Here is a 25,983-nt window from a genome sequence, read left to right on the forward strand (position 1 = left end):
TGTTCAAAAGCGTGTGGTCCTAAGTCCTTAGTTACACTAGTCAACAAAATTTTCCTTTTTTATTGTATCCAAGGTGAAACATATACATTTTTGCAGATTATCTATCACAGAATCGAAGTCTAGAACACAGGACTGCTCTAGCAGTTCTAGTTTTGGAGAAAAACCAATCTGAAAATGCCTAAAAACGCTTTTTAACGATATTTAAAACCATTTTTCTACAAACACTATTTTTTTTCGTATTTTCTAACTAAAGAATCACTTAGAACTGCTCTTCTCAATTCAAATCCAGTTTACTTTACATCAGTACGAGTTTCCATTCTCGAGATATTTTTTTTCAGCTACGTCGTACGATTTTCCTTACATTACTATATAATTGACATATTAGTATGGACAAAATACACCGTAAATGTAAAATGGTATATCTTGAGAAAGAGAACTCGTAATGATGTAAAGTAAACTGGATTTGAATTGAGAAGAGCAGTACTAAATGATTCTTTAGTTAGAAAATACGAAAAAAAAATAGTGTCTGTAGAAAAATGGCTTTAAATATCGTTAAAAAAGCGTTTTTAGGCATTTTCAGATTGGTTTTTCTCCAAAACTAGACGTGCTAGAGCAGTCCGGTGTTCTAGACTTCGATTCTGTGATAGATAATCTGCAAAAATGTATATGTTTCACCTTGGATACGAAAATGCTGTTGACTAGTGTTATTTGATATGAAATTCATCATAAGTTGTTCATGACTAAAGTTAATACTCACATAATCTACAGTTTAAGGAGTCTTAACAATTTTTAAAGTTGTGCTTGAGTGTAGGGTAGGTATGTTATACAATAAAATGGGCTGAATAATCAAAACAATTTAATATAACAAAATATAATATAACAAAACACATCAATTCACCGATTTATAATTGTATAATTCATTACTACTGTTACTGTTACACTTTAACAGCCTTACTTATAAAAATCAACTAATCATCTTCTAAGCATTGTCTTAACTAATTACTACTTAAAGTAGTGATTAAAATTTGTTTACCTATAAACGTTGCTTAAGGTCTTAAGTTATGAACAGATAATGACATAAAAAACATACTAATTTCTCGACACTATCGGAATGTCGGTAGCTTAAAAAAAATATTTGTCATCAAAATGTTGTGTAATGGCAACAATGGCAACCGTAAAATATAAAATTAAAAAGTTGAGTTGTCAAAAAACCGGAAATGAAAAATCAGCTGGTAAAGATCCGCCGTTTTGTTAATCAGCGGGTTAAACAAGGGTGTGAGGCTACTTAATTTGACAGCTTGTTTAGGACATTGCTAAGCAAGTGATTTAGTTAAGTAACGTTTATAAGTAAGATTTTTCTTAAACACCCCTTAAGAATTACTTATTATTGAATTCACGTTTATAAGTAAGGCTGTATATCGATAACTTAATAATCTCTCAGTCGGCACGCCTCTAATATTTCCAAAAAGTATTGTATCTCTCCTTCAGTTGGCAACGCATAAATTCGACGTTTCATATTTTCATAAAAAGAACGTTCGAACTCATCGTACACTTTATCCATTTGCAATTCATCATAAAGCTGCTTGATTTGCTTTACATGTTCAGGGTCGTTGCTGCCGTAGTATTCTTTGAAAATAGAACGTTGAGCTTCGTTGCAGCGCTCCAGCGCTGTAAGGGCAATCCAAGAGAGTTTACCTTCTTGAATATCTGTGCCTTCTTTTCCAGAGGTAGCTGCGTCCCAGTAGACGTCTTTGTAGTCATTCTTAAAAGAAACGTATTATTTTACGAGACAGGAAAACATACACAAGGGATATAATAATACTTCATTTACCGAGGCCAACACTTTAAGTTATATACTGTTTAAAAAATGCCTATTGTCATTGATTCTTATTGATCAGAGATAAAGTTGGAGATTCGACAGATCGTAGCTTATTATTGCTTGATAAGCTGACGAAAGACTACTAAAAATCATCTGGGTTATATATATATATATACCTGAAATTGTAGAAGTTTACCAAATTCAAAGCAGATGTCGATGTGCTCTGTAAGATCTCTTTCTTTTCCGTTCTTCACTAAAAGCAGAGACACGAGTAGGGGCATTCTGAACGAGTAGTAAGCAGTTTTCTGTATGGCGATGGCATTGAATCGGTCCATGTTGAATTCTTCAAAATTATTTTTTTCCTTACTGTATCCTGATGTGTAATCTAAATATTGCCCCATGCCGGTGTACATGGCTGTCTGTAAAAAGTATTTAAATATTAGGAACTTAATTGTCAAGAAAAGTTTCAGAAGTTGTTATGCCATCATATTAGCTGAGGAAACAGTGCCAAATAAAGACTTGTTCTACGTAGGAGGGATGTTTAAAATTTTCAAATAGGGTCTCATCAGGGTTTTACTGTTTCGTAAATTAATTGTAGAGAAAAAAAATCCGTTTGCTTCTAATTTTTGTATAAGGCTCCTTTTCGGAATACTTAACATAATTAATCATTTTTGTAGTATTGGTAGGTATAAGATGTACTTACATCGTTAATAATTTTTATCAAATCCTTATAATAAGGTTCTTTCTCGAAGTTCATTTGTAGGACTTCCATCAGACAGAGATATATGAGCATGCAGTCGTTAGTCGCCGAAGTACCGACTTCTGGTCGTAGGTACCAGCAAGTCAGGCCACGGCGAGTGGTGGATGCGTCCAATATATCGTCTATAGACAGTAGCTTTGCCTGTAACTGTTTAAAAAAGTTATTTTTGAGTTTAGAATATCGTCATGGCCAGTGTTCTGATGGGTCCTATGAGGGCTTATGCTACACAGTAAATAAAAGGTTCAAGTGCAACAAGAATCGTATGAGTAAAATGGGACGGTCGTTTCTTCCACAAAGTTCTTTTTATAGATTTTTCAGACCCTTGTCTAAGCGGATGGTGGAGAGAATTATAGTGTCGATAGTTATAAATCCCTGACATGGGCTGATAAAACAAAAACAAATTCTTCAATTAAATATATAACTTTGAAATTCTACAGTGGATGGGATTATTCATACTTACAATTTCTAAGCACCATCCTAGAAACCGTGCTGTGTGCATTTTTTCTTCTATGAAGTATTTTGGATCTTCCATCATTTGATAGCCGAAGGGAACAGATAATCCTCTGCCACGTTTCCCTCCGTGCATTGTGTAATCTAACAACTGCGAAGATGAATTTTGCGTAGTTAAATAAGAATGATGGTGTGACTGACTCCTTGGGTGGCCAGCAAAGAGTTATATGTATGTATAAAATATTTTTTGATAACACAACAAAGTTGAAGTCTGCAAAGTTGAAGTGGAATTGGGCGGGTCACATCTGTCGAATGCAACCGGACAAGTGGGCCAATATCACCACAAAGTGGATCCCTGAGGATGGAAGGCGACCGAGAGGGAGACCAAGGAAACGCTGGAGAGAAGACTTGGACAGCTTCCTCTCGGACTGGCCTCAAGCAGCGATGGATAAAGAAAAGTGGAAGGCTTTGGGGGAGGCCTTTGCTCAGCAGTGGGACAGCATAAGCTAATAAAAAAAAACACAACAAAAAAAACAATTTACTTAGCAGGTAGTAAAAATAGATGGAAATGGGAAACCACGCTTAGATAATCACGTTTTACCTAATTAAATAAAAAATACTGCTCAAAAGTGATCCCTTGATCCACATGTTACACCACAATTATGATTACTCACCTCTTTAATCTTGGTACCAACTTCAGGCAATTGTTTCGTGAACTTAGGACTACACATTAAGGATTTCATCACTTCGGGTCGGACTGCATCAAATTTCTTATAATTTTCACCCGATTTGAAAGTTATTGGTGTACTTAATTTAACCGCTTTTTTATGCAATGCCCTAATTTGGTTGAAAAATAATGTTTTACGGAGCAAAAGGGCCATTTTGGCTGACTCGTTGGAGGTAAGGCGATGAATGAAAAATACTTGTTAAAATTGTCTATTTACTGACTACATGTTTAGGTATGATTAAAATAAAATGATGTCTTAAATGATGCCATTATAACTACCATAGTTAGTGGTAACAAACCATTTGTTAGGAGATTGCAATAACATCTCAATTGCTAGGCGTCAATTTATTTTTATGCGATGACTGAGGTAGGAATACATTTTCAGAGGTCAACTACGTAACGCGTGATTGTTTTTTATTTTTGGATTCTTAATTAATAGCAGAGCCATTAAACATAGTTGCTTCCTAGATGTACCTGTATACACAATCGGAACCGAGCTCTTAGTTGGTATACAAAATGGTAGACATGACAATTACCTGTTTGCCTACTTAATATTGTGTGCTCCTACCTCTACCTACAGATTGCATTTTTTGTATCTAGGTATAGTTAAGTTATTGAAATCTTCTGTAATGCTGTCATTGTCAATGTGACTGTATCCTATTAGATATTGCAATGGCTTTGCTCCTGCGTAGTACGTTGTAGTGCAGCCAGTCGAGACGATTGCAAAAAAGTGCTGCGGCCATCAGTGTCCGTAGCTTGAATTTGAACGCGGAGAAGAGGACCTTCAACGATGTATTGCCAGAAGTCATAGACACTGTTTTGAAGGGGCCAAAATTAACTGATGTGCCTGATGTTCTCTTGTGGCTTCTTGATGATTTAACAAGCTTTGTATTTTTATGTAAATATTTATTTTTAATTCGAAATAGTTCGATTTTATTTATACAGTGTTATTGGTAAAACACTAACAACCTCTCAGCACCATATTACTAATATCATAAACTAAAACTTTTGTTCTAGGACTTTTAATAATTCTCAGATTTTAGAGTCATCAAATTTTCACACAAAAATTAAAATATTTCAATTGTACGCTCTAAAATTTACGAAGTCTATGCGAAGCAAAAGAAAGCGCTAGTTAGGTAATCAGTAGTACAAAAGACAGCGGAGGGGAGCGGGGCTCGGGCGGCGGGGGAGCGTTTGAACTTGACCTATTTACGAGCTGCCGTCAGTCGGTTTTATGCGCCCGCGTCGCCTCATACGTGTCCTTGTAGCGAAATTCGGTAGTGCGAACGTAATTATCTTTACAGAATGGCATATCGATATTCAAATGTCGAGTACACGGAAATGTTGCGAATGCTTGCTAGATGTGCTACAATGCGCCATACGATTCCCAAACATCCCTACATCTAGCCGTTACAATGCTAGCCGCCACACAGTGCGCGGGAGGCGTGGGTAGATAAAGATCTTGCATTCATTCTAAAAATGCAAACCCTCCACCAAACGAATTTTTTGTAATGTGTGATAATCTCGACTCGTCCGCATCCTCTATGGTCGAGTAATCGCTCGACTGGTCTCGATCGGGCCTTTAGTTGGTAAAGAAATGGTAGGGGCGTGCAAATTTTATGTCTACAGCAAGATAGAGTTGAAATGTGTTAGATAGAACAATGAAATCTTGTATGTTTGTTTTTGGCAAATGTATCATGTTTTATAAAAAGTCATAGAACAAAAGTTGTAGTTTATGATGTTAGTAATACAGTCCTGCAAGGTCGTTAGTGTTTTACCAATAACCCTGTATATCGGAGGTCATAGTAGGTAACAGATTTGTAGCTATTGTAAGGACATTCGGGGGCATGCCGGAACTGTACCTATCTATCGATATTATTACATACTGCATAGATGCAAAATAAAAATCAAGTGTATTTTAATCAGTGATGTATTTGGATGGAAGGTTTCATTCTAAATAACAATTTCATATAACCGAATATATAGATTTGCTCACACTCAATTTATATTGCTTGCATTGTACGATATTATCTGAAACTTATATCAATGAAATTTTAACCTTATTTCAACGCAATAAAGATCACATTTATCTCGCTGTGGCTGCATATTGGGCTGACAAAGTGTAGAATCATTATATCTGACAGTTGAAACACTAATGTCTTCTGGAACCACTAAGCTGGTATGCTGTTAAGGCACGTGTTGTCCTGATTCCTAAATAACCATTTATCGTTTAACGTTTTATACTTAATATAAAATGATTGTTTGGTTTTTAATGATTCTGCAGTAAAAGGAATCTTAACCATATTTATAGGATGGCTTATGGGTGGTAAAATCAAATGAACTGCGTAAACAAAACAATTTATTTTAACAAAATGCATCAATTCACCGATTGTATTATTTACTATTTTTATATCGATAACTTAATAAAGTCTCCGTCGGCACACCTCTAATATTTCCAAAAAGTATTGTATCTCTCCTTCAGTAGGCAAAGTATAAATTCGCCGTTTCATATTTTCATAAAAAGAATGTTCGAACTCAGCGTACACTTTATCCATTTGCATTTCATTATAAAGCTGCTTGATTTGCTTAACATGTTCAGGATCTTTGCTGCCGTAGTATTCTTTGAAAATAGAACGTTGAGCTTCATTGCAGCGCTCCAGCGCTGTTAGGGCAATCCAGGAGAGTTTACCTTCTTGAATATCTGTGCCATCTTTTCCAGCGGTAGCTTTGTCCCAGTATACGTCTTTGTAGTCGTTCTTAAAAAAAAAACGTATTATTTTTCGAGACAGAACGTGTTTTTAGGAGAATTAAAATGGATCGCAAAAATATTATTGCACTGCTGTTATTGTTAAATAGATATAAAAGAAAAATAAGATTCTATTGCATCCATTTATTACGATTACTAGCGACCCGCTTCGGCTTTGCACGAGATAACCGTATTTCCCTACCATTTAATGTGTGTTATTAGGTATACGTATAAACCTTCCTCTATAATCAGTCTATCTATTAAAAAAACGTATGAAAATCGGTTGCGTAGTTTTGAACATTTAAGGGTTGCTTTTCACACAGACCGGAACCGATCGGCTGTGTGAGCGGGAGCATGCAATCGGAGCCAAACGTCTGCAAGACTGAGAAAAAGTACGCGATGGGAGCCGGTCAGCTCTTATTATTTCACACTAAGCGCCTTCGAGCATTTTTAATGAGAAAAGCAGTGCACATGCAAAAATAAACCTTACTACAAATGCTAAGAACTCGGATTTCAAAGTGTTAAGAATTTGCTCTCCTCTCCGAGCCGGTCTGTCCGAACGGACCCTAAGAAAAGCCCTAAGCGTACAAAGGGACAGAAAAAGCGACTTTGTGATAAAAAAAATGACTTAAAATATTCTGGGTTTCATACCTGATATTGAAGAAATTTACCAAATTCAAAGCAGATGTCGATGTGCTCTGTAAGATCTCTTTCTTTTCCGTTCTTCACTAAAAGCAGAGATACGAGTAGGGGCATTCTGAACGAGAAATAGGATGCTTTTTGAATAGCGATGGCATTGAATCTGTCCATGTTGAATTCTTCAAAATTATTTTTCTCCTTACTGTAACTTGATGTGTAATCTAAATATTGTCCTATGCTAGTGTACATGGCTGTCTGTAAAAAGTTTTTAATGTTAGGAATTTTGGAAACAGTTCCCAATAAATAATTTTGTCTCAAATAAAGACACAAGTCTTTAGGAGAGATTGTATATGTATAAGGCCGGCAATACACGGACCGCTTGAAGCAGTCAGGAGCTACAGCTTCAAGTTGTCGACACAGTGAACTGCATCGTTTTATGGACTCGGGAAGTCGACAGCTTGAAGCTGTCGCCCCTGTCTGCTTCAAGCGGTCCGTGTATTGCCGGCCTTATACATATCTTCTATACATATAATAAATCTGTAAAAAAACGGTGTCTGTACATTGAATATATTAAAAAAATAATAATTGGGTGGGGTTTAGAAACAGTAATGGAGCACAAATCCAAAAAAAAATTCTGTCTGTTTGTCTGTATGTCTGTTTGTTTGTACACGCTAATCTTCCGAACTACTGAACGGATTTCAATGATTTTTTCTTTGTTGTATCAGTATTAAGCCTGGTCAACATATAGGCTATAATTTATCTTCGAAACTTGAAGACCTGATGCAGAACTCCAACAGACTAACAAAACTATAAGAGATACAAAAATGGTGCCGTGGCAAAAATTGTTTCATGTGATGAGCATTTTCAGCTGAGATAATAAATTTTAAGATCTGGAACACCTGATGTGGAACCCCAAGAGCCCAGCTTCTCTGTACCATATACAGGTATGACGTTTTAGCGAAAGTTGTTCAATTTGATAAGCACTTTCTATTGACTTATACAAATTGAAGATCTAAAACACCTGATGTGGAACTCCAGGGGCCCAGCTAGACTATAGCATATAGAGGTATGACGTTTTAGCAAAAGTTGTTCAATCTGATAAGCACTCTCTATTGACGTATAAACATCGAAGATCTGGAACACCTGATGTGGAACTTCAAGAGCAATACTACACTTGAAATGTATAGAAATGAATGTTATGAAATAGGTATCAAAAAAAGTAATTAGTCCGTCTTTTAGATAACCCTAAAATAATGGACACGTATTTTTCTTTTCTCTCTCTCACAAACAAATAATAACGAAGATACAACAACGCTTGAATTTCGTGTTAAGTCACTGCTTAGTACAAATTTTACATATCTAGACGTGACGTCACGAGCCCCCATTTTCGACTTTGTTGCGTTATATCTCATTATTATTTTGTATGTCTCTTCCAGACCTCGGGACTACAGAGTTCCGAATTTTTGGGAGGCAAACGTGGGGCCGAAGCCAACACGCTGAAGCCCTTTTGAGACAACTTTAATGAAATGGTGACACAAAACCGACGATTATTCCTTTATACACTATAGAAATGAACCCAAGGACAATCCCCGGTGGACGTCGTTAAAAAAAGACAATCCCCGGTTCTGTGCTAAACTATTGCTAACTATGGAGGAAAACTACTTGGGCTATTGTGATGGGATGTTAGTGGATGACAATGTATTAGGTACCTTCATGTAAAAATGGCAGGTGGAGACTCGCCACCTCACTTACTGGGCCCCCGGGAACCAGTCACTGAATAGCAACAAGAGGGCAACAGGGACATGAGCGGCTGAAGGGTGAGGATACCTCGGCGGACTTTAAACGCAGATTACGCGCTCCCTTTGCTTACCATGTGGCACCTACCCTCCGAGCGGAGAGAGAGGAGAAGAGCTCAGTATATATAGCCCCGCGGGGTCGCTACTCCCCGTCATCAGCCTCAGATATCCTGCGGTGCCTATATCTCATTATTATTGTCGTTATTATCTCAAGAGCCTTTGTCCCAATTATGTTAGGGTCGACTTCCAATCACGATGCAACTGAGTACCAGTGTTTTACAAGGAGCGACTGCCTATCTGACCTCCACAACCCGGTTACCCGCTCAACCCAACACCCCTTGGTAAGACTTACTGGCTTCTGACTACCCATAACGACTGCCAAGAATGTTCAATGACAGCCGGAACCTACAGTTTTACATCCCCTCCAAATAACGGTCATTGGTATCCAAAATATACGTAGAAAGTACATACGAACTTAGAAAAGTTGCATTGGCAGGCACTTGTCAGACCTGGAATCAAAGACGCACACTCATACTTGAGAGATTGGTTCTCTACCCACTAAGTCACCACAACTTTGTCATCTATTTAATGTTTTTTTACGTAATAATACGTGTAATATTTTTGCCACACACAACTTAAATGCGGACTAATTAGAATCACTACTTTTATCCCTATGGTCACGTCTATTGCGGTTCAGTTCTCAGCGTTTTGTTTAGTCTGCTGTGCTTTTGCTGTTAAAGTACAAAAATTAAATATATGGAACGTTTCTAATGGTTATGCGTATTCCGTTGTTTTCAAGTCAACGGGCCCTTAAAATTCAACATCAGACTTTTCAGATCTTTGATTTTGCTGACCCCGTAGTCGCTGGCATAAGGGACAGGATCCGCGTACGAAGTGGCGGGCAGAAGCTAGTAATAAATAAAGGACTATCTAACTAATCATCCCTATGGTCTTACTGTTTCGGGAATGAATTTAATAGAAATTAATTTCAGTTACATATTTTCGTATAAAGGCTCCTTTTCCAAGTAGCATAATCTAATATAAAGGTACTTACATCATTAATAATCTTTATCAAATCCACATAATAAGGTTCTTTCCCGAAGTTCATTTGCAGGACTTCCATCAGACAGAGATATATGAGCATGCAGTCATTAGTTGCCGACGTGCCAACCTCTGGTCGTAGGTACCAGCATGTCTGGCCATGGCGACTCGTCGATGCGTCTAATATGTCATCCGCAGACTGTAGACTTGCCTGTAACTGTTTATAAACAATTTTTTTTTACATTCAAGGTTGCAATGTCGTCATGGCCAGTACTATGTTGGTCTTCTCCTACTTAGGTTATTGATAAATCTTTTGTTAGTACACAGTAATTAAGGAAGATGCATCTGCAATATCAATCGTTTGAGTAAATTGGGACGGTCATTTCTTCCTCAAAGTAAGTAGGTGTATAACGTAGGTACCTATTTTATTTTTGATCATTTTTATATTGCCATTTCCAGGATTCTTATCAATGAGGATAGTGGAGAAATTTGTGTCGATAGATGTTAGTGTAGAAATCCCTGACATGGGCTATATATAAAAATAAAATCTTCAATTAATTAATTATCATTAATTTAAAACTAGTTTATGGGAATGTTCGTACTTACAAATTCTAAGCACCATCCTAGAAATCGTGCTGTGTGCAGTTTTTTTTCTACGAAGTACTTTGGATCTTCCATTATCTGATAGCCGAAGGGAACAGATAATCCGGTGCCACGTTTTCCTCCGTGCATTGTGTAATCTAACATCTATGTTAATAAAGAAAATAAATCTACTTTAGAGACATTTCAAAAGAAGGAGATGAGTATGACTGTCTTCTTGAAAGGCCAGCAAGGAGTAGGTATTTAAACTTTTGACAACAAAAACGTACCTAAACGTTTTTTACTTGGTAGCTGAATAATTTATTAGACAAAAAGTTGTCAGGAATGGGGGAGCCACACCGAATCACCTTTAAATGATTGAAATAAAAAATACAGCTCTAAAGTGTATCCCCCACCTACATATTAAGACACCTGAATCATGATTACTCACCTCTTTGATCCTGGTACCAACTTCAGGCAATTGTTTCGTGAACTTAGGACTAGACATTAAGGATTTCATCACTTCGGGTCGGACTTCATCAAATTTCTTATAATTTATATCCGATTTGAAAGTTATTGGTGTACTTAATTTAACCGGTGTCTTATGTAATGTCCTTATTTGGTTGAAAAATAATGTTTTGCGGAGCAATAACGCCATTTTGGCTGACTCGTTGGAGGAAGGGCGATAAATGAAAAAAAATTGTTAAAATGCTATATTTACAGCCTACCTACATGTTTACGTAGGCTGTAAATACTATTAAAAAAATAAAATGATGTTAAATGATGTCATTATAACAACCATAGTTTGGGGTGACAAACCATTTGTTAAGAGATAACATCTCAATTGCTAGGCATCAATTTATTTTTATGCGATGACTAGGGTTGCCAAAATTTCTTCAGCGAAATTTAGTATTTTCCAAAAAAATATATACAATATGGTACTTTGAAAAAATATATAGTATTTTATGGAAATGACAAAAAAACGAGCTTGCGAAATCTGGGTTTTAGGGACCTTACGTGTATTTCAAAAGGTTTTAACGACTGAAATATGTTACACGCACCAATAGGGTTGGCTAAATATGCGTAAGAGTGTATTTCAAATTTGAATTTTGGAGAATTGCTAAGAAAGTGGTTAAACCTTGTTCTGGACTATTTCCCGGCAGAAAATTCGTCGGCGTTTTCGATGTGGTTTTCAAGAAATTTATAATGCAGTTTTGAGACCCGTTCTGCTAAATCATTAATTTTTTGAAAAAATATTCACATTTAAGTAAAATAGTTTTCTGTGTCCATGCACGTTGGATGTACAATATGTGCTTGCGTTCCTATCATACCTAGTGATATGAAGTCACCACTTTGATGAGGTTCGCGAACATAATTTTTAAATAAAGTGTATCTTAGATTTTGGTGTTGAATATATAGTATTTTTGCATACTATATATTTTTTAAACTGTAGATATACCTATAGTACGTAGACTAAGAAACATAATTCAATACTATTTTGGGTGTTTCGTACCTTATCACATTAAATCCTATCACATATACCTACTTAACCTTCTGCAACTGAGGTGAGTTTATAGTCAACATTCGACTGAGGCGTAGTCTGTCAGGCGTCACTATATACAGCATGATTCGCTTATAACTTTCAGAAATATTAGAGCCCTAGTTTTATTTTATGATTAATGGGTGTATAGTATAACTAGCTTCTGCCAGCGACTTCGTCCGCATTAAATTCGGACTTTGTGTAAAGAGAGGAAGAAATAAGTTTTAAACACCAGCCAATCCAATTCTCAATCTATGCGTACCTACCACTACTTCACCTAAAAAGAAATAAAATGTAAGCTATTGTATTATTACAAATGAACGAATATTTACCAAAATAACGAATTCTTGCCTATTTTATAAAATAACAACAAAAGCAAGTTTAAAATAAATTATAAGGTTTGTTAATTTCAATTATCGTCAGTCAATAAGGTTGAACACTCTAAACGTCTATTCGCACCAATCGCATCAACAGCCAAATATTGTATGAAGCTCGCGCAGCCACCGCGCCGCGAACCGCGTCGAACGCGGCGACCGTTACACAAAAATGATCCTTATTTATAGCATGATATTCACGCGCGATGGCTTATTACCGTAGGTATTTCATGTATAACTTTGGTTTTTCTTTACCGATTTATATGATTCTTTTTTTATTGAATAGGTAATGATGTTAACCTTTATTATTTAGTGTGAGTAAGAGTGTTAGAAACGTAATAGTAGACAAATATTATCAGAAAGCTCCGAACTACTAAGCTATCGAGAGTTACACGTGTTATTGTGAGTCAACCATAAAAGGTAGACATATGATGTCAGGGGATGTTTTTTACATAATTTTAAGGAGAACATTTCCGTCATAGTACATGGTTTCGAGGTAGCTTTAACCATTAAGGCTGCACACGCAACGGAAGCTTAAAAAATGGAGTGACTTCTCCCGTTTTCCCAACATTTCCCTTCACTGCTCTACTCCTGTTGATCGTAGCGTGATGAAATATTCTATAACCTGCCCAGGAGTGTGAAGAATAATTGTACCAAGTTTCGTTAAAATCCATGAAGTAGTTTTTGTTTCTATAACGAGCATACAGACAGACAGACAGACAGACAGACAGACAGACAGACAAAAATTTTACTGATTGCATTTTTGGCATCAGTATCGATCATTAATCACCCCCTGATAGTTTTTTTTGGAAATATATTCAATGTACAGAATTGACCTCTCTACAGATTTATTATAAGTATAGATGAAATAAAAATAAATAAGCTTTCTCAAAACAAAAAACAAGTTTAGGACGGAATCATTTATTGAGATCAGTATTTTCATTACTTTTACGCTTAAACTTACAAAACTATTAAAAAAAAAACCGGAATTATAAAACTGTTCATTAATCTTTTAAGCATTATCTTATAGCTCTAAAACAAAAAATCAACAAGAAATAACGGTTCAATAAGGCACAAATCAGTCTCAAAGTAAACCTTAAATCTAAAGCGTAAGATTACAGTCTTGACATAGTGGAGAAGAACATTGTAGACAAATTGGCATTTTGCATGCGCAACAGTGGTCCCTTGTTTGCCTCTTCAATCTACTGGGGCATAGGCTGCATAGTTTCCTCCCTGCAGGACCTGGTAGCTGAGCCACGGGTGGAGGGGGAGGCAAATCATTGCCTAAAACTCGCGTTATAGTAAGACGGAGTTCTCTGGGCAATCTGTCATTATAAACGCGTTCTTTTAAGCCAGGAAGAACCAATTCTCTTGCCAAAGATAGTAAAAAGTCTCCTCTTCGCAGCTTGGTGCCTGGACAAGACCTTCTTAGACCTTCCTTTTAAGACTGGTCACCACAAACTAAAGAGCTGAGGGGCTCCTCGTCTTCAGAGTTAAAATCACTCTCGCTCGATTGGGTATTCTGTTCCTCGAGGTCTTCGTTTTCCTCTTGCTGTACACTGTTTTCTTCCACATAATTAGGGTCTTCTACCGAATCATCAAAGTGGCTAAACTCGTGTTCTTCTTCTAATTCATTAAGCCAATCCTCAATCTGCTCATCATCATTTGTATATCTTCCACTGCTGTCTCGTTTTGGTGCCCTACTATCTATGCTTTGAGTGGCCATCTAAAAAAATATGAATGTTGTCTGAGAGACACTATACTGTTACTGATGAAACGACTCACAGACACTATGAACCTAAAAATATATTGGGTAGGTGACGTCTTTCAGAATCAACGTTTATTGCTGTACTTACGTCTGTGAGACACCGGCTGTCGACAACTCCAAACGTACACACCGCTGCGCTGCCCGCGCCTCACTGACCGTTAGGCCTCTGCCTCGAATTTTGCGGGCAGCGGGGCGGCAGCGGCGGCGGCGCGGGAGCGGCAGTATCTTACGCGTATATTCATATGGACCGGCCCTCGAATACAGTGGCGCGGGAGCGGCGCGGCGGCGGGCAACGAGCGGTGCGCTCCAGTCAAGCGGTGAACGCCCGCGTTGGGCATCTGCATTGTAGGTATAGTGTTATACATTTTTTTTGTGACGTATCAAAATGTGTTCGGACGTGCAAGAGCTAATTATTTCGGCCATCTTTGAGAGGACACCCATATGGAACAGCAAACACAACAGAACACAACACTACACTGCTATAGTGCCGCGCGATCTGCCCGCTAGTTTCGAGAACAGGTATCCGTTGCCCGCCCCGCTCCCGCGCCGCCGCCGCTGCCGCCCCGCTGCCCGCAAAATTCGAGGCAGAGGCCTTAGCGCGAGCCGTTACAGGAAGGTACTGAGCGAGACAGAGCTGCATCACGCCATATTACCATTTGGCGACGTATTTTGTGATTGGTGGTGTCCGATAGACTACCACCTCAGTCGCAGAAGGTTAAGTACATTATATTCTATGGCGAATTGTAAAAAAAAAATAACCTAATTCATTCAGTGGTTTGGCCACAGGAGTCATTTTTCGTTTTCATAATTTACAACATCATGGTGTAAAGCAGAGAATATAAAGTTAGGAGTATCAAATGTGTGACAGCTGTCAGTTTTCAAGGGAGAATTTTCGTTGTTTCGCGAGCTCGTTTTTTTGTTTATCCATAAAATACTATGTAGTTTTCAATGTATTTTTTTTTGGAAAATAATATATTTCGCTGAAGAAATTTTGGCAACCCTAGTCATCGCATAAAAAAAATTAATGCCTAGCAATTAAGATGTTGTTGCAATCTCCTAACAAATAGTTTGACACCCTATTCCTATGGTTGTTATAATGGCACCATTTAAGACGTCATTATATTTTAATCATACCTAAACATGTAGGCTGTAAATAGACAATTTTTTTTTTTCATTTATCGCCCTACCTTCAACGAGTCAGCCAAAATGGCGTTATTGCTCCACAAAACCTTATTTTTCAACCAAATAAGGACATTACATAAGACACCGGTTAAATTAAGTATACCAATAACTTTCAAATGGGATGTAAATTATAAGAAATGGGATGAAGCAAAAATTTTGCATTTTACAATTAGTACCCACTGCTGTTTGTGGTGGGTCAATAATACTACCCCTATACACGATTAAATAAAGCAATGTTATGTATAACATTATATTTTTGGAATATACTACGATAGAACCCAAATTCTAGTTATTTAATTCACGTTGTGAAATGTTTAAAAACCTAATAGTTGTTAAACCTGCCTCGTTGCTTTAGTGGTCGCAAGCGCGGCTGCTGTTCTCGAGGTCTCGGGTGCGATTCACGGGTCGGGCCGAAATCGCTTTGTGAGTTTTCTTGAACTTTCACAAAGCAGCCCGAGGTCTGGAAGTTGGTGATTGATTCACCCGTGCATCGGAGAGCACGTAAATGTCGATCCTGCCTCTTTCCGGCGCCTGATATCTTTCCGGTCGTGTCGGATTGCCGTCCCATCGGGTTATGAGAGTGAAGGAATAGGGAGTGCACCTGTGTCTGCGCAAATGCTCGTGCACTACAATATGTCTTGCGCAGCTGGCTGATCTCCTTAAATGAGAACAGCCGCCGTGCGTGGCCGAAATCGGCCGTGGACGCCATTAGTTGTTAAACGTTTTATGTCCAATCTAAAATGAATGTTTAGTTTTTAATGATTCTACAGTTAAATTAATCTTAACCATATTTACCTATAGGATGCCTTATGGGTGGTATACACAAATGAACTGCGTAATCAAAACAATTTAATTTGACAAAATGCATCAATTCACCGATTGTATTATTCACTATTATTATATCGATAACTTAATAAGCTCTCTGTCGGCACACCTCTAATATTTGCAAAAAGTATTGTATCTCTCCTTCAGTGGGCAAAGTATAAATTCGCCGTTTCATATTTTCATAAAAAGAATGTTCGAACTCAGCGTACATTTTATCCATTTGCAATTCATCATAAAGCTGCTTGATTTGCTTAACATGTTCAGGGTCTTTGCTGCCGTAGTATTCTTTGAAAATAGAACGTTGAGCTTCGTTGCAGCGCTCCAGCGCTGTTATGGCAATCCAGGAGAGTTTACCTTCTTGAATATCTGTGCCATCTTTTCCATAGGTAGCTTTGTCCCAGTAGACGTCTTTGAAGTCGTTCTTTAAAAAAAATACCTATGATTTTACGAGACAGGGATACCTACACAAGGGATTTATTTACCTAGGCACTTCAAGTTACTCCAATTTGTAAAATTTTACCAATCAACATTGAACCTTAGGCCTCCAATACACGGACCGCTTGAAGCTGTCAGGGGCCCGAATCAGTTGCTACTGCTCGAGCGTTTCCTGTATGTGCGTCCATAGAACTCTGCAGGTCACTGTGTAGCTTGAAACTGTCGCCTGTGACTAGGGTTACCATGTGACAGTTTTTGGATGGAGACATTACAGAAAAAAAATCTGCCAGTTTCATCTCTATTTTGGCACAAAATGCAAACGTAGAACTTACATTTTCTCTCGTCAACGCCCAGTGGAGTAAAGAAAAGAAAAATTATAAGAATTAAACAGGAAAATTACAAAATTGAGTTATGTGAAGATTTCGGGTGTGTCGTACCTAATCACATTAAATTAAAAACGTTAATATACTGGTTATATATGTCGATTAGCACAAAGGAAAAAAATAAAATACGTGAAAATAAAAAATAAAAATTATCAAACAAAGTAAATAGAATAAAAATATGCGAGACTTAGAACACCATGTAAGAGTCAGTCATTACAAACAACTGAAATTCTCCCTTGAAAACTGACAGCTATCAAGTGGTCAAAACATTCGATACTCTTAACTATCTCTGCTTTACATGATGTTGTAATTTATGAAAACGAAAAATGACTCTTGTAGCTAAACCACTGAATGGATTAGGTAATTTTTTTACAATTCGCCATAAAATATCATAAAGTATATGTGATTTAATGTGATTAGGTTACACAGCCGATATATAAGAAAAGAAAGAACTATAAAAAGAAAATATCAGTAATAAATATCCTTCTTCATTATAATCTGTCGGTTTTTACTTATTACCTACAGCGTTTTGCTTTAGACAGGCATTTTTCTGAAAATTCAAGCATTTGAGATTCTATGGACAGGCCCGCTATTTGCATAAGGTAACCCTACCCCTGACTGCTTCATGTATTGCCGGCCTTATTGTGTCGAGATACAGTGTAAAATCAATTTAACATATCTGTTGCTTGATTATTGCTTATTTATTTAAATTTAGGACTCCCACACGAAACTGCGATGCAATGCGATTTTGTGCGGCAGCCCGTTTGGTACGGTAACTATACTTTCAAGTGTAGTCAGCCGTATGTACGTGTTTTTAGGTTCGATTCCAGGTCAGGCAAGAATCAATGCAACGTTTCTACGTTTGTACCCATGTTCTTTTTAAGTATATCTTGGACACCAATGACTGTGTTTCGGATGGCACGTTAAACTGTGGGTCCAGGCTGTCAGTGAACATCAGCGGCAGTCGTTACGGGTAGTCAGAAGCCAGTAAGTCTGACAACCAGTCATACCAAGGGGTATTGGGTTGCCCGTGTAACAGAGTTGAGGAGGTCAGATAGGGCAGTCGCTCCTTGTAAAACACTGATATTCAGCTGTACCCGGTTAGACTGGAAGTCGACCCCAACATAGTTGGGAAAAGGCCGGGAGATGATGATCGACATGCCCCATGCTCACAAAAACGATACAATGGAAGGTATGGTTACGGGTTGTCGGACAAAATCGCATCGCAGAAATTCATGTGGGAGCCTTTATTGCTTGATCTGCTGGCGAAAGACTACTTAAAATATTCTGGGTTTTATACCTGATATTGTAGAAGTTTACCAACTTCAAAGCAGATGTTGATTTGCTCTGTAAGATCTCTTTCTTTTCCGTTCTTCACTAAAAGCAGAGATACGAGTAAGGGCATTGTGAAGAAGAAATAGGCACCTTTTTGTATAACGATGGTATTGAATCGGTCCATGTTGAATACTTCCAAATTATTTTTTTCCTTACTGTAACTTGATGAGTACTCTAAATATTGTCCTATTCCTGTGTACATGGCTGTCTGTAAAGGTTTTTTTTATGTTATACATATAATACATAAAGGACTATCTAAGTTATCATAGTCTTACGGTTTCGGGAATGAATTCAATAAAAAATATTTTCAATTACATATTTTTGTATAAAGGCTCTTTTTCCAAGTACTTAGCATAATCTAATACAAAGGTACTTACATCATGAATAATCTTAATCAAATCCACATAATAAGGTTCTTTCTCGAAGTTAATTTGCAAGACTTCCATCAGACATAGATATATGAGCATGCTGTCGTTAGTCGCCGATGTACCGACTTCTGGTCGTAGGTACCAGCATGTCAGGCCACGGCGAGTCGTGTTTGCGTCCAATATATCGTCTATAGTCAGTAGGTTTGCATGTAACTGTTTTAAAAAGTTTTGTTTTGAGTTTGGAATGTCGTCATGATGGCTAGAAACATTTTTTTTTTACATTTATGAGGTTGCAATATCGTCATGGCCAGTTCTATGTTGGTCTACTCCTACTTAGGTTACTGATAAATCTCTTTTTGTTACACAGTAATTAAGTAAGATGCATCTGCAATAAGAATCGTATGAAATAATTGGGACGGTCATTTCTTCCTCAAAGTCAGTAGGTGTAATGTAGGTACCTATTTTATTTGTGATCATTTTTATATTGCCATTTTCAGGATTCGTATCAATGAGGATAGTGGAGAAATTTGTTAGTGTAGAAATCACTGACATGGGCATGGGCATAATTTAAAACAAGTTTATGGGAATGTTCGTACTTACAATTTCTAAGCACCATCCTAGAAATCGTGCTGTGTGCAGTTTTTCTTCTACGAAGTATTTTGGATCTTCCATTATCTGATAGCCGAAGGGAACAGATAATCCGGTGCTACGTTTTCCTCCGTGCATTGTGTAATCTAACATCTATGTTAATAAAGAAAAAAAAATCTATTTGAGACATTTCAAAAGAAGGAGATGAGTATGACTGTCTTTTTGGAAGGCCAGCAAGGAGTAGGTATTTAAACTTTTGACAGCAAAAAAGGTACCTAAACGTATTTTACTAGGCAGCTAAATAATTTCTTGGACAAAAACTTGGCAGGAATGGGGAGCCACACCGTATCACCTTTTAAATGATTGAAATAAAAAATACAGCTCTAAAGTGTATCCCCCACCTACATATTAAGACACCTGAATCATGATTACTCACCTCTTTAATCCTGGTATCAACTTCAGGCAATTGTTTCGTGAACTTAGGACTAGACATTAAGGATTTCATCACTTCGGGTCGGACTTCATCAAATTTCTTATAATTTATATCCGATTTGAAAGTTATTGGTGTACTTAATTTAACCGGTGTCTTATGTAATGTCCTTATTTGGTTGAAAAATAATGTTTTGCGGAGCAATAACGCCATTTTGGCTGACTCGTTGGAGGAAGGGCGATAAATGAAAAAAAATTGTTAAAATGCTATATTTACAGCCTACCTACATGTTTACGTAGGCTGTAAATACTATTAAAAAAATAAAATGATGTTAAATGATGTCATTATAACAACCATAGTTTGGGGTGACAAACCATTTGTTAAGAGATAACATCTCAATTGCTAGGCATCAATTTATTTTTATGCGATGACTAGGGTTGCCAAAATTTCTTCAGCGAAATTTAGTATTTTCCAAAAAAATATATACAATATATGGTACTTTGAAAAAATATATAGTATTTTATGGAAAACGAGCTTGCGAAATCTGGGTTTTAGGGACCTTACGTGTATTTCAAAAGGTTTTAACGACTGAAATATGTTACACGCACCAATAGGGTTGGCTAAATATGCGTAAGAGTGTATTTCAAATTTGAATTTTGGAGAATTGCTAATCATCATCATCATCTCAGCCATAGGACGTCCACTGCTGAACATAGGCCTCCCCCTTTGATCTCCACAGATACCTGTTGGAAGCGACCTGCATCCAGCGTCTTCCGGCGACCTTTATAAGGTCGTCTGTCCACCTCGTTGGTGGACGTCCTACGCTGCGCTTGCTAGTCCGTGGTCTCCACTCCAGCACTTTTCGGCCCCATCTGCCATCTGCTCTGCGAGCAATATGGCCTGCCCATTGCCACTTCAACTTGCTAATCCGGTGGGCTATATCGGTCACTTTGGTTCGTCTACGGATCTCCTCGTTTCGGATTCGATCACGTAGAGAAACACCGAGCATAGCCCTCTCCATAGCTCGTTGAGCGACTTTGAGCTTTGAGATGAGGCCGATAGTGAGAGACCACGTTTCGGTGCCGTAAGTCATCACTGGTAACACACATTGGTTGAAGACTTTCGTCTTGAGGCACTGAGGTATGTCGGACGAAAAGACATTGCGTAGTTTCCCGAACGCTGCCCAGCCGAGTTGGATTCGGCGGTTGACCTCTTTCTCGAAGTTGGACCTACCTAATTGGACTACTTGTCCTAGGTAGATATATGAGTCAACAACTTCGAGTACCGAGCTTCCAACAGAGACTGGGGTGGGCTGAACATGGACATTTGACATAATTTTCGTCTTGTCCATGTTCATTTTCAGGCCCACCCGTTGTGAAACTCGGTCGAGGCCCTCGAGCATCATACTGAGTTCCTCCATCGACTTTGCCATGACTACGATGTCGTCGGCAAACCGAAGGTGAGTGATGTATTCGCCGTTGATGTTGATGCCAAGTCCTTGCCATTCCAGGAGCTTGAAGGCGTCTTCCATTGCGGCAGTAAACAGTTTCGGGGAGATTACGTCCCCCTGTCTTACGCCTCTTCTCAATGGAATCGGCTTCGTGCTATGCTCCTGTACTCGGACCGACATGGTGGCGTTATTATACAAACACTTCAACACCTCGATGTACCGATAGTCAATATGGCATCGTTGGAGTGACTCAAGTACCGCCCATGTTTCCACCGAATCAAAGGCTTTCTCATAGTCCACAAACGCTAAGCATAATGGCAAGTTATACTCCTCGGTCTTCTGTATAACTTGCCGCAGCGTATGGATGTGGTCTATGGTACTAAAGCCTCTTCGGAAACCGGCTTGTTCGGGAGGCTGGAAGTCATCAAGCCTGTGCTCGAGACGGTTCGTGATAACCCTTGAAAACAGCTTATAAACATGGCTTAGAAGTGTGATGGGTCTGTAGTTCTTCAATAGGCTGTTGTCACCTTTTTTGAAGAACAACACCACCACACCCCTGCTCCATGCTTCAGGCGTTTTGCCCTCGGACAGGACGCAGTTAAAGAGCTTCTGGAGGACTTTAAGTGCCGGTGTTCCACCCGCTCTCAGAAGCTCTGAAGTGATTCCGTCCTCACCCGGCGCCTTGTTGTTCTTAAGCTGCTTCAGGGCCATCCTAATCTCATACAGACTGATGTCCGGGATATCTTCGGTATAATGTCGGGACAGCTTGGCTCTTGGATCTCCTGCCAAGCTGTCAACGGACTTTGCGACCGAAGTGTATAACTGTCCATAGAACCTCTCGATCTCGCCTAAAACCTCTGCCTTGGTCGACGCTATGCTGCCATCCTCCCGTTTCAGCTTAGTCATCTGGCTTTGCCCAATAGACTTGTCCTTTGCGAACACTTTGGAGCCTTGGTTTCGCTGTATGGTCTCTTTAACACGATTCGTATTAAAGAGACGCAGATCGTGTCGCAAGGATTTGGATATTCGTCTATTGAGCTGCCTATATGACTTCGCATCATGGGAAGACTGCAACTGTAGCAAGCGTCGTTCAGCCATGAGGTTTAAGGTTTGCTCGGTTAGTTTTTGAGGCCTATTTTTACGGCAGGGTCTAAAAAACTTAGACCCTACCGTGCGGACAGTTTCCACTAGTCCGTCGTTGATCTCGTCCACTGACACTAAGTTCTCAAGGCAAGCAAAGCGATTAGAGAGCTCGAGTTGAAAACTTTCCGGGTTTTGAATATGGGACCGAGTAGGTCGGAGCGTAGACTTCATCAGACTGGACCTTTCAAGTTTAACATTGATATTCAGTGAGGCTCTTACGATTCGGTGATCGCTTCCGGTTTTTACCCTGTTGATCACAGAGACATCACTGAATATCCGTCTCTTGTCGGTCATGAAGAAGTCTATCTCGTTTCTCGTGAAACCATCGGGACTCAACCAGGTCCATTTCCTGTGAGGCGGCTTCTGGAAGAAAGAGTTCATCATGAAGAGTTCCTCTTTCTCCAGAAAGTCAGCCAGCCTCTGTCCCCTATGGTTCCGTTGCCCATATCCAAATTGCCCCACTCTCAACTCATCACCACTTTTCTTGCCCAACCTAGCGTTAAAATCCCCCATAACAACAGTGAAGTGGGTTTTGGAACTATGTATGGCCCTACTTACGTCCTCATACATAGTCTCCACCTCATCATCGGAGTGTGACGAGGTCGGTGCGTATACCTGAATGACCTTCAGCGAATATCTTTCGGATATTCTGAGTATTAGGTATATCACCCTGTTCGACACACTGTCGATGGTTGTTATGTTGCTTACGAGGGACTTGTGAACGAGAAACCCGACACCACCTTGGGACTTTTGGTCTCCCTCCCGGTAGTAGAGCAAGTTACCAGACTTCAGGGTTACGGTGTCCTCTCCCTCTCTACGGACTTCGCATAACCCCATAATGTCCCAATGTAACTTGCTCAACTCCTCTTCCAGCTCGCAGATCTTTTCGTCAGTCCTCAATGTGCGTATGTTGTGTGTTACCAGGGCCAGTCGTCGTGGGGGTGGGTAGCCGGATCTCTTCCGGAGATTCTTAGCACCCCCTGCTCCGCCGTTACCTTGACCGCTACCCGCGCCAGGGATAGCGGAGCTGCCGGGGACTGGGGGCCTGGTTTCTGTGCTTCTCATTGGGGGGTAATTGCCTTTAATCGCCACGCTTGGCAGGCGGGTTGGCGATCGCAGTGAGGGTATGCAGTACGCGGAGGACGCTGCTGCCCGACCTCCAGTTTGTCCCTTAGTCGCCTCTTACGACACCCACGGGATGATTTGGGGGGAGCGCAATTCTAAGCCGGCGTCCCACGGCAAATTGCTAAGAAAGTGGTTAAACCTTGTTCTGGACTATTTCCCGGCAGAAAATTCGTCGGCGTTTTCGATGTGGTTTTCAAGAAATTTATAATGCAGTTTTGAGATTGATAACCCGTTCTGCTAAATCATTAATTTTTTGAAAAAATATTCACATTTAAGTAAAATAGTTTTCTGTGTCCATGCACGTTGGATGTACAATATGTGCTTGCGTTCCTATCATACCTAGTGATATGAAGTCACCACTTTGATGAGGTTCGCGAACATAATTTTTAAATAAAGTGTATCTTAGATTTTGGTGTTGAATATATAGTATTTTTGCATACTTACTATATATTTTTTAAACTGTAGATATATAGTACGTAGACTAAGAAACATCATTCAATACTATTTTGGGTGTTTCGTACCTTATCATATTAAATCCTATCACATATACCTACTTAACCTTCTGCAACTGAGGTGAGTTTATAGTCAACATTCGACTGAGGCGTAGTCTGTCAGGTGTCACTATATACATCATGATTCGCTTAAAACTTTCAGAAATATTAGAGCCCTAGTTTTATTTTATGATTCATGGGTGTATAGTATAACTAGCTTCTGCCAGCGACTTCGTCCGCATTAAATTCGGACTTTGTGTAAAGAGAGGAAGAAATAAGTTTTAAACACCAGCCAATCCAATTCTCAATCTATGCGTACCTACCACTACTTCACCTAAAAAGAAATAAAATGTAAGCTATTGTATTATTATAAATGAACGAATATTTACCAAAATAACGAATTCTTGCCTATTTTATAAAATAACAACAAAAGCAAGTTTAAAATAAATTATAAGGTTTGTTAATTTCAATTATCGTCAGTCAATAAGGTTGAACACTCTAAACGTCTATTCGCACCAATCGCATCAACAGCCAAATATTGTATGAAGCTCGCGCAGCCGCGCAGCGCGCAGCGCGCAGCGCCGCGTTCGCCGCGAACCGCGTCGAACGCGGCGACCGTTACACAAAAATGATCCTTATTTATAGCATGATATTCACGCGCGATGGCTTATTACCGTAGGTATTTCATGTATAACTTTGGTTTTTCTTTACCGATTTATATGATTCTTTTTTTATTGAATAGGTAATGATGTTAACCTTTATTATTTAGTGTGAGTAAGAGTGTTAGAAACGTAATAGTAGACAAATATTATCAGAAAGCTCCGAACTACTAAGCTATCGAGAGTTACAGAGTGTTATTGTGAGTCAACCATAAAAGGTAAAGGTCAGGGGATGTTTTTTACATAATTTTAAGGAGAACATTTCCGTCATACATGGTTTCGAGGTAGCTTTAACCATTAAGGCTGCACACGCGACGGAAGCTTAAAAAATGGAGTGACTTCTCCCGTTTTCCCAACATTTCCCTTCACTGCTCTACTCCTGTTGATCGTAGCGTGGTGAAATATCCTATAACCTGCCCAGGAGTGTGAAGAATAATTGTACCAAGTTTCGTTAAAATCCATCAAGTAGTTTTTGTTTCTATAACGAACATACAGACAGACAGACAAAAATTTTACTGATTGCATTTTTGGCATCAGTAGCGATCATTAATCACCCCCTGATAGTTTTTTTTGGAAATATATTCAATGTACAGAATTGACCTCTCTACAGATTTATTATAAGTATAGATGAAATAAAAATAAATAAGCTTTCTCAAAACAAAAAAACAAGTTTAGGACGGAATCATTTATTGAGATCAGTATTTTCATTACTTTTACGCTTAAACTTACAAAACTATTAAAAAAAAAACGAAATTATAAAACTTCTATAAAACTGTTCATTAATCTTTTAAGCATTATCTTATAGCTCTAAAACAAAAAAATCAACAAGATATAACGGTTCAATAAGGCACAAATCAGTCTCAAAGTAAACCTTAAATCTAAAGCGTAAGATTACAGTCTTGACATAGTGGAGAAGAACATTGTAGACAAATTGGCATTTTGCATGCGCAACAGTGGTCCCTTGTTTGCCTCTTCAATCTACTGGGGCATAGGCTGCATAGTTTCCTCCCTGCAGGACCTGGTAGCTGAGCCACGGGTGGAGGGGGAGGCAAATCATTGCCTAAAACTCGCGTTATAGTAAGACGGAGTTCTCTGGGCAATCTGTCATTATAAACGCGTTCTTTTAAGCCAGGAAGAACCAATTCTCTTGCCAAAGATAGTAAAAAGTCTCCTCTTCACAGCTTGGTGCCTGGACAAGACCTTCTTAGACCTTCCTTTTAAGACCATAGAAATTCGTTTTTTTTTTAACCATCCTGGTCACCACAAACCAGTGGCGGCCCTAGGGGTGTGCGAACTGTGCCATCGCACAGGGCCTCGCGCTTGGGGGGGC

The 25,983-nt window shown here is 38.8% G+C and overlaps 3 protein-coding genes across 4 annotated transcripts; all 3 read right to left on the reverse strand.

The window, feature by feature from the left end:
• Window positions 1-843: 843 nt before the first annotated feature.
• Window positions 844-5,966, reverse strand: LOC124638490 (farnesyl pyrophosphate synthase 2-like). Its single transcript, XM_047175463.1, has 5 exons — window positions 3,704-5,966; window positions 3,040-3,180; window positions 2,523-2,726; window positions 1,996-2,238; window positions 844-1,762 (listed from the first exon to the last, which is right to left on the reverse strand). Exons 1-5 carry the CDS (start codon window positions 3,908-3,910, stop codon window positions 1,427-1,429), a joined length of 1,131 nt encoding a protein of 376 aa, XP_047031419.1. The 5' UTR covers window positions 3,911-5,966; the 3' UTR covers window positions 844-1,426.
• A 136-nt stretch (window positions 5,967-6,102) lies between these two features.
• Window positions 6,103-11,448, reverse strand: LOC124638489 (farnesyl pyrophosphate synthase 2-like). The gene is made up of 5 exons (XM_047175462.1): window positions 11,009-11,448; window positions 10,585-10,725; window positions 9,992-10,195; window positions 7,154-7,396; window positions 6,103-6,512 (listed from the first exon to the last, which is right to left on the reverse strand). Exons 1-5 carry the CDS (start codon window positions 11,213-11,215, stop codon window positions 6,177-6,179), a joined length of 1,131 nt encoding a protein of 376 aa, XP_047031418.1. The 5' UTR covers window positions 11,216-11,448; the 3' UTR covers window positions 6,103-6,176.
• A 4,695-nt stretch (window positions 11,449-16,143) lies between these two features.
• Window positions 16,144-20,135, reverse strand: LOC124638398 (farnesyl pyrophosphate synthase 2-like). Of its 2 annotated transcripts, XM_047175350.1 has the most exons (6): window positions 19,792-20,135; window positions 19,368-19,508; window positions 18,777-18,980; window positions 18,556-18,607; window positions 18,365-18,441; window positions 16,144-16,667 (listed from the first exon to the last, which is right to left on the reverse strand). In XM_047175350.1, the coding sequence occupies exons 1-6, from the start codon at window positions 19,996-19,998 to the stop codon at window positions 16,332-16,334; spliced, it is 1,017 nt and encodes a 338-aa protein (XP_047031306.1). In that variant the 5' UTR covers window positions 19,999-20,135; the 3' UTR covers window positions 16,144-16,331. The 2 variants fall into 2 exon arrangements, with proteins under 2 accessions (XP_047031306.1, XP_047031305.1); XM_047175349.1 differs by having other exon boundaries at window positions 18,365-18,607; window positions 19,792-20,134.
• Window positions 20,136-25,983: the final 5,848 nt, after the last annotated feature.

Source organism: Helicoverpa zea, chromosome 17 (genome assembly GCF_022581195.2).
Source record: "Helicoverpa zea isolate HzStark_Cry1AcR chromosome 17, ilHelZeax1.1, whole genome shotgun sequence".
Lineage (NCBI taxonomy): Eukaryota > Metazoa > Arthropoda > Insecta > Lepidoptera > Noctuidae > Helicoverpa > Helicoverpa zea.

Coding starts and splice junctions, on each gene's coding strand:
- LOC124638398 (XM_047175349.1), bottom strand. CDS start 19,998: ATGGCGTTATTGCTCCGCAAAACATTATTTTTCAACCAAATAAGGACA. Junction 18,608..18,776: donor TGATTAAGATTATTCATGAT/GTAAGTACCTTT, acceptor AAACCTTTACAG/ACAGCCATGTACACAGGAAT. Junction 16,668..18,364: donor GTAAACTTCTACAATATCAG/GTATAAAACCCA, acceptor TTTTTTTTAAAG/AACGACTTCAAAGACGTCTA.
- LOC124638489 (XM_047175462.1), bottom strand. CDS start 11,215: ATGGCGTTATTGCTCCGCAAAACATTATTTTTCAACCAAATAAGGACA. Junction 10,196..10,584: donor TAGGATGGTGCTTAGAATTT/GTAAGTACGAAC, acceptor GTTTATAAACAG/TTACAGGCAAGTCTACAGTC. Junction 6,513..7,153: donor GTAAATTTCTTCAATATCAG/GTATGAAACCCA, acceptor TTTTTTTTTAAG/AACGACTACAAAGACGTATA.
- LOC124638490 (XM_047175463.1), bottom strand. CDS start 3,910: ATGGCCCTTTTGCTCCGTAAAACATTATTTTTCAACCAAATTAGGGCA. Junction 2,727..3,039: donor TAGGATGGTGCTTAGAAATT/GTAAGTATGAAT, acceptor TTTTTTAAACAG/TTACAGGCAAAGCTACTGTC. Junction 2,239..2,522: donor TGATAAAAATTATTAACGAT/GTAAGTACATCT, acceptor TACTTTTTACAG/ACAGCCATGTACACCGGCAT.